Here is an 8,459-nt window from a genome sequence, read left to right as displayed (position 1 = left end):
GGGTAAAGAACACCCACAACCACAACCTGTTTGTGGCCGAGGCCCTTGGGCACAGAGATGTGGGGAAGGCATCAATTGAGAGCCTGACGAGGCTTTTTGAAATCGGCCACTCTCCCACATCAGCACTTTGTGTGTTGAAGCACGACCTGCAAATGCAGTATGGCGTGAGATATGTCCATGCCTCAGCGAACAGAGAGATCTGCCCAGACCTCCAGTTTGTCCAAAGGTGCACCTTTTTTTTAAGATCATATTGTAGTTATTATGTATGTATTGTCAAAAGACCCCTCACATGATTGGGGTTGAGACTGTATAATACTATGTTGATGATGGTTGTGTATGTGTCACACATTTGAACACATATGAGCAGTGGAGTGGGATGTATAGTTTGAAACGGTATACAGCATGCATATTATAACTTTATTGGCTAACATTTTTTTGTTCAGACTCTTCCAAAAGGTGTGCAGGGGAGAGTATGGTGCACAGCAAGGCCCTTCTATGCTGGAAGCTCTGGAACGACAGGTGGTGGAGTACAACACCAAGTGTGGAGTGTGTGTGACAGGATGACCACTTCCTCTGCTGGAGCTCCTCTCATCGCGATATAATCGACTCAAAAACTGCTTAGCTGGTGGGATGGACTCACACTCATGGACGCACATTTGCCATGTCTCTCCTGTGATGTGATGTTTTTATGCTCTGATATTGTAATTTAATGTAACTTATCGCTCGTCTCGTTAAGAGAGGTCAGGGAATATTTTTTTACAGCTAACGGTAATGTTTAAAATAGCCACGCAGTGCGCGAAAATGTATGCAGTCCGGCAAAATGTATGCCATTTCGCAATCGAGCCCGCTGGGGGCGTGGCGACGGAGTCGAGCCCGCTGCGCGTGCGTCGAGCCCGCTGGGGGCGTGGCGGAGCGCCCAACCACGGTGGGAATCGTTAGGACGCGGACCGAAGCCCGCTGAAGCGCCGCCCTAACCCGCCTCCGACGACAGCAACCGACGTGGGCCTGGACTGAGGGCACCTCCGCCTCCTCCTCCTGCTCAGGGAATAGGGGGGGTTGATAAACATACTGACATTGAAAGGGGGACAGTCCAGTGGATGAGCAGAGGAGGGTGTTGTGGGCATATTCCGCCCACGCCAGCCGCCGACTACACGTCGCCGGATTGCCGGAGACGTAGCACCTCAGCACGCCCTCCAGGTCCTGGTTGACGCGCTCCGTCTGCCCATTTGATTGTGGATGAAAGCCAATGGACAGGCTGACGGAGGTGCCGAGGCTGGTAGCGAACGTCTTCCACAACCTGGAGGCGAACTGAGGGCCCCGATCAGACCATGTCCTGCGGGAGACCGTGCACTCGAAAGACGTGCTGCACCACCAGGTCAGCCGTCTCTCGGGCTGAGGGGAGCTTGGGGAGAGAAATGAAATGGGCCGCCTTGGAGAACCGGTCCACCACCACCAAGATGGTAGTGAACCCGTCGGAGGGAGGGAGACCCGAGATGAAGTCCAAGGAGATGTGGGACCAAGGACATTTGGGGATGGGGAGGGGTCGGAAAAGCCCTGCTGAAGGCTGACGGGACGTCTTGCTGCGCGCGCACACCGGACAGGCTGCCACAAAGGCGCACGTATCCCCCTCTGCTGTGGGCCACCGGAACCTCCTACGAATAAAGTCCAGGGTCCTGGCAGCCCCGGGATGACCGGTGAGGGACAACGCGTGCGCCCATTGAAGCAGCCGTGAGCGCGCAGCCTTGGGGACATATAGCTTCCCCGGGGGACCTCCCCCAGGATCGGGCTCCCGTCTAAGCGCCGTCTTCACTACCCTATCGATCCCCCATGACACGGGGGCAACAATGGGATGGCTTCTCTCTACTAGGTCCACCGGGTCAAACTGTCGGGAGAGGGCGTCTGGCTTAGTGTTCTTAGACCCCGGCCGAAAGGAGATGGAGAAGCGGAAGCGAGTAAAAAACAACGCCCATCTGGCTTGGCGTGAATTGAGCCGCTTCGCCCCCTGAATGTAGGCCAGGTGTTTGTGGTCGGTCCATACTACAAAAATCTGCACGGCCCCCTCCAGCCACTGTCTCCACTCCTCCAGCGCCAATTTAATAGCCAACAACTCCCGATTCCCCACACCGTAGTTACGTTCCGCCGATGACAGCCGACGTGAAAAAAAAGCGCAAGGATGCACCTTTCCATCCTTTCACACACCTCTGGGAGAGCACTGCCCCCACCGTGACATCGGAGGCGTCCACCTCCACCAGAAATGGTATGTCAGTGTCTGGGTGAACTAGGACAGGGGCAGAGGTGTTTGAGGTCCACAAAGGCGCTCTCCGCCTCCGTGGACCAGACGAAGGCCTGCAGGGTGGACCTGGTGAGAGCAGTCAGAGGGGCAGCTAGGGCGCTAAAGTTACGGATAAACCGTCTATAAAAGTTTGCAAAGCCTAAAAACTGCTGTAGCTGTTTGAGGGAGGAGGGACGGGGCCAGTCCAATACAGCGCTAACTTTAGCAGGGTCCATGCGCAAATCCCCCCTTGTTACAATAAACCCTAAAAACGAAACTGTGTCGGCATGAAAGACACACTTTTCAAATAAATGGTGGTGGAGGAGACGCTGAAGGACTTGACGGACATGTTGTTGGTGTTGAGCAATGTCCTCAGATAAAAAATGTCATGTCATCCAGGTACACAAAAACCGAGTGACCGATTAAATCCCGCAGTACGTCGTTCACCAGAACTTGAAAAACTGCGGGGGCATTGGTGAGACCAAACGGCATCACCAGGTACTCGTAATGTCCATTGGGCGTGTTAAAAGCAGTATTCCATTCATCCCCCTCCCTCATCCTCACCAGGTTGTAAGCATTGCGTAGGTCCAGTTTGGTAAACACTCGAGCCCCCTGCAGCGACTCCAAGGCGGTATCCATCAGAGGAAGGGGGTAACGATTCTTAATCGTAATGTCATTCAGCCCGCGGTAATCAATGCAGGAACTCTGTCCCCCGTCCTTCTTCGCCACAAAGAAGAAGCCTGCGCCAGCGGGCGAGGTGGAGGGACGGATATGACCCGCGGCCAGTGCCTCAGTGATATAGTCATTCATGGAGAGGGTCTCCGGGCGAGAAAGGGAAAACAAGCGTCCGCGGCAACGTATCTGGCAGAAGATCAATAGTGCAGTCATAGGGTCTATGAGGGGGTAACTCCTTGGCCCTAGATTTATTAAAAACCTCCCCCTGATCCCAATATATACGGGGCACGCCTGTCAGAACTGGGGAGGGGAGAAGGACCAGAGGAACTAGGGAGAATGGGAGTGTGTGAGATAGGTTGGGATAGGGACAGCAACGGGGATGGGAGAGAATGGGCGGGGTATCACCGTGCACGGTGACTGAGCTTGCTTTCAAAGAGAGCCGACCTGTAGACCAGTCTATACGGGGGTTGATAGAAGCTAGCCAGGGGTGACCTAGTACGATAGGGCAATTGTTCACAGGACAACAATACAGCATACCAGAAAGAAGCCTTTCCTACAACCTCAACACAAGATTAAGCGTCTAAAGTATGCAAAAGAAAACCTTGAGAAACCTGAAGCTTATTGGAACAATGTGCTTTCGACTGACGAAACCAAAATGTAACCTTTTGGTCACAACCAAAGAAGGAATGTTTGGAGAAAAAAGGGTGAAGCATTTGTAGAGAAGAACACGTTGCCAACTGTTAAGCATGGAGGTGGAACCATTATGCTTTGGGGTTGTGTAGCAGCTGGGGGCACAGGCAATATTGTGCGGGTGGAAGGAAGAATGGATTCCACCAAATACCAAGACATTCTAGAGGCAAATTTTCGAAGGTCAGTCCAGAAATTGAAGTTGAAGAGAGGCTGGGTATTCCATCAATGACAATGACAATGACCCAAAGCATACTTCAAAATCAACCATGAAGTACGTCCAGGAAAGACGGATGAAGGTTTTGGAATGGCCATCACAGTCCCCAGACTTGAATATTATTGAAAATCTGTGGAGAGATCTCAAACATGTGCATGCAATAAGGCCGAAGAATATTTCTGAGCTAGAGGTGTTCTGCCAGGGAGAATGGGGACATTTTTAAAGACTCCTAGCTGGCTACAGGAAGCGTTTGCAAGTTGTTATAGTTGCCCGAGGAGGAGTTACAAAGTACTAGCTGACAGGGTTCCCAATTTTTTTTTTTTTTTTTTTTAATCTTGCTTTAAAATGAAATGTGTCATGTTTAACTTTGTACCATTTAGGTTAGGTTTGCTTCTTTTCACTTAGATATTAATTGTAAAAGGCATTTTGACTAGGGGTGCCCATATTTTTGCACCCCACTGTATCATGATTGAAGCCTATGTGTAAAATAGCAACTTGTAAGATAGCAACTTGCGCTCTGGTAGTCTAGATATCACACTGGTTAGACTACTCATAAAGCCTACAGTATATGCAATCACTTTAGTGGTGCACGTTGGCATAGGTTGTTGCTAGATTGTAATGCAGGTTTGGATGAGTTGGGATTGTATGCAACATTGTCATGATCAGAGCTGTTTATCGGGTCTGGACGGGTGCACTCGGTTGAATTAGCTGTAGGCCTTCATTGATATTCTAAGATTCTGGGCCCTGCAACACATCACTGCGGCCTGTATTCCCAATTCCCATTCAACTGGCCATCACTCCACACCAGGCGCCAGATCCGCTGGTATCAGTTCATTTATAAATCCATTATCGACAAAACCCCTCATACATCCGCTCACTACTGAACATTTCCACCAGCAAACGCAATCTACGCTCATTACTATGGTCATCCCCAAAGTCCGCACATCCTTTGGCCGTCACTCTTTACAGCTTGCTGCCCCTACTGACTGTAATGAGTTTCAAATTACAGTAAAACGCAACACCTTCATTTTGTTACCCTCTTTTAAAAACAAAGATATACAGTAGTCTCTGATCACTGCACCTGCTTTTGAAATAACTTCCCCCTGGTCCATAGTAGGCTACTTACATCTCTGCTGTTTTATATTCTGTATATATTGTGATGTTGTATATGTTAGGATGTTTTTAAAATTGACTTATGTTTTATATTGTATATACTGTGTTGTGTTGTGTTATACAGACTTACCTTCTGCTTTACCTCTTGGCCAGGTCGTTGTAAATGAGAATTGATTCTCAATTGACCTACCTGGTTAGATAAAGGTTAAATAAACAAATAAATGGTTATTGATTCAAAACGTAATCATATTATAGCTTTTTTTTGTTTTGTTACATTGTACTGATGGGTTTAGAAACAAACCATTCTGGCCCTCTCTTTGCAAATTCATTTGGTATCGCTTTATTTTATGTCCCAATTTCAGCTAAAACTTAGATTGTGTCATACCAATGGATACTTTCTGGTAGGTATTTCAAAGAGTGTTCACTTTCTTTTTATTTTTTATTTGTATATCTGTATTCCAAAGTGTACACTTTGCAGAACCAAAGGTAGCTGTGCTTATGTCAACAAATCTCAAGGAGGTTTTATTACCATGTAATTGTCTAATAATTACCATTTCACAGTAGTTTCAAAGTAATTCCATGGTTAATATCAGACTGTAAAATAAAGCATTATCAAGATATTGTTGCACTGTAAGTGCAGCATGAGGTGCAGAGTTGGGAACGATGAAGACCCCACAAGCTTTCAATTCAAATGCAACATTATCAACAAATAGTTACGTGTACGCCCAAATCATCCCCTTGAATGAATGAATGAATGAATGAATGGTCTTTATTGTCATTGCTATAGTACAGGTACCAAACAACGACATTTGGGAGGGGTGGCTCCCCTGGTGCTAGGAAAGAAAAAAAAAACTAAAAAAACAAGAAGGGAAAGGAGCTGGTTTACATAAATAAAGGCTATGTACACTATCCACTATACTATACTGTACAGATAAGACGACTAGGGTTGTCATATTGCACATAGTGTTATTGCACATTCATTTAAAGTGTCGCAGTTTGCAGGCTTGAAATGTACACATTTGTGCCTCAGCACTACACCAGATTTTTTCAATCCAGCAGCTGCCATCAATCCGTCCAGACTGTCCAGGGCCCAGAACCTAGGTCTTTGCTGTGTTCAGGGCCTGGATGGCCCTGGGGTAGAAGCTGAGCTTCAGTCTGTTTGTCCTTGCGGCCATGGTCCTGTACCGCCTTTTCGAGGGCAGCCGGGCAAAGTGTTCGTACCCAGGGTGGGTTGGGTCTCTGGAGATCTTGGAGGCCTTCCTGAGACAGCGTGTGTTGTACAGCTCTTCCAGAGAGGGGAGGGGGGCACCGGTGATCTTCTGGGCTGTTCTCACGACTCTCTGTAGCGCATTTCCCTTGTGTCCTTCCCTGACTTCACGCACACTCAGGATAGGCTGAGCCTCTATAAGTACAGGTGATTGTGCTCCCACTGCATTCAGCTCTTCCTAAGGTATTGGGTTGATCCACAGCATTAGCAAGTGGTAGAGGATTTTCATCGTTGACATGGAGGGAGTAGTAAACCATGATGGTTTTATCAGATGACATATGCACATATTGTATGTGTACTTTTGATGTTCGTACTTTTTGCTATTTTACTAGTATATTAGAATCTACATAAATATTGAGGCTGTCTTGATGTGGGTCAAAGCTTGAGAATGTCTTGGGTGAATTTCACTGGGCAGAATGTGGAAGAGTTTACCATCACAGGCTTTGACCACCTTCCCCACCAGAAGCTCCTGGGCTTCCTCATTCTCATTACCTACTTCCTGGTTCTGCTGGGCAGTGGCACTAACATCTGCATCATTGTGACGGACAGACGCCTGCACACACCCATGTACCTGCTCATCTGTAACCTGGCAGTGGTGGATATCATGTACACCACTAGTGCCAGCACCACTATGGTCTCTGTGCTGCTGGTGGAGCACAAAACCATCTCCTACTACTCCTGCATGTCACGCATGTTCATCTACCACCTAGGGGACGTCACAGAGTGTCTTGCCCTGTCTCTGATGGCTTTAGACCGAACCATAGCCATCAGCAGTCCACTGAGATACACCATCATTCTAACAAACCCACGCATCTTGGTATTGATCATAGCCTCCTGGCTCTTAGGTATTGGGTGCGTAAGTACAATGGCAAAAGCAGCTGATAACCTCCCGTACTGCCAGCCCATCATTAGATATACATTCTGTGACTATGCTGCATTAATAAGGGCTGCCTGCACCAACTCTGAACCCTATTGGTTTCTCCCCACTGTTTTTGGTCTGTGGCTGCTTGTAGGGCAGTTTCCCTTGATACTTCTGTCCTATGTGAAGATCATCTACACAGTACTGAGACTGCCGAACAATGAGAGCAGGGCACGGGTGTTCGACACCGTTATATCTCACATCATTGTGGTAATGTCTTACTACGCTCCCAAGGTTGTTGGTGTGTTGTTAACAAGGGTAGGCCTGAGACTGAATCTGACAGAGCGTAATTCATTACAGATTATTGCCACACAGTTGCCCTCTCTGATCAACCCCATAGTCTACTGCCTGAAGACCAAAGAAATCAGGAAGAGACTGATTCAGATACTGTCAAAAACTAATATCATAATATTAAAATGATGTCCTTAGATATTGTCCATGACTTGAGTCATATTCGAGTCACATATTGAATCACTTAGTACCAAGTAGTGACTTTTATAATATCTTTAATCAAATCTCAAAGCACTTGACGTACATTTGTGTGAATGTAATTTGAATGTCACCTATGTAAGACAGAGAAAAGAACAAACATGGTTTAAAATAGCTAACAGAAGCACATGCACAGTGAGGGTACGATGATTCGTTATCTTAAAGAGATTGTTTACCATAATTACATATTTGGTTCCGTACCCTGATAGTAGTCCATGGTCAAAGTTTAGAATAGGTATAGTTTAGAATAGGTATAGCATAGCATAGAGTACAGCACAGTGTTTATTTGTATAGTATAGTATATTGGACAGTGTACATAGCCTTTATTTATGTAAACCAGCTCTTTTCCCTTCTTGTTTTTAGTTTTCTTTCCTAGCACCAGGGGAACCCCCCTCCCAAATTTCGTTGTTTGGTACCTGTACTATATCAATGACAATAAAGACCATTCATTCATTCATTCATTCATTCATTCATTCATTCATTCATTCATTCATTCATTCATTCATTCATTCATTCATTCATTCATTTATCTAGCCACTGTCACAAACCACTAATTGCTAGCATTTGTGACAAAAACGGATAGATGCTTTTTTCTTTTTTTTACTTACTCTTACATCATCTCAAAGTAACTTAAAACAAGTGATAGAGCTCCATGATCCTCTTCTAAGTTACTTTAAGTTGTTTTGGGTATGAAGCATCAGTGAAGATGGACTTTTATTGGTCACAAACTCTAACTTGATTTTAACAGATTTACATGGACATGCTGACATATGTTCCTGGATTTGTTTAAGGAAATGTAGCATTTGATACATTTTCAATA

General features: G+C 46.3%; 1 protein-coding gene across 1 annotated transcript; it reads left to right on the top strand.

The window, feature by feature from the left end:
* Window positions 1-6,619: 6,619 nt before the first annotated feature.
* On the top strand, window positions 6,620-7,570 carry LOC308174438 (olfactory receptor 11H6-like; the record flags this gene model as incomplete). Its single annotated transcript, XM_080549517.1, has 1 exon — window positions 6,620-7,570. One exon carries the CDS (start codon window positions 6,620-6,622, stop codon window positions 7,568-7,570), a length of 951 nt encoding a protein of 316 aa, XP_080405643.1.
* Window positions 7,571-8,459: the final 889 nt, after the last annotated feature.

The sequence above is a fragment of the Nansenia antarctica genome, assembly GCF_963989245.1.
Source record: "Nansenia antarctica genome assembly, chromosome: 20".
NCBI lineage: Eukaryota > Metazoa > Chordata > Actinopteri > Argentiniformes > Microstomatidae > Nansenia > Nansenia antarctica.
The sequence above is the reverse complement of the archived record's forward strand: the minus strand, read 5'-3'. Positions and strand labels throughout refer to the sequence as shown.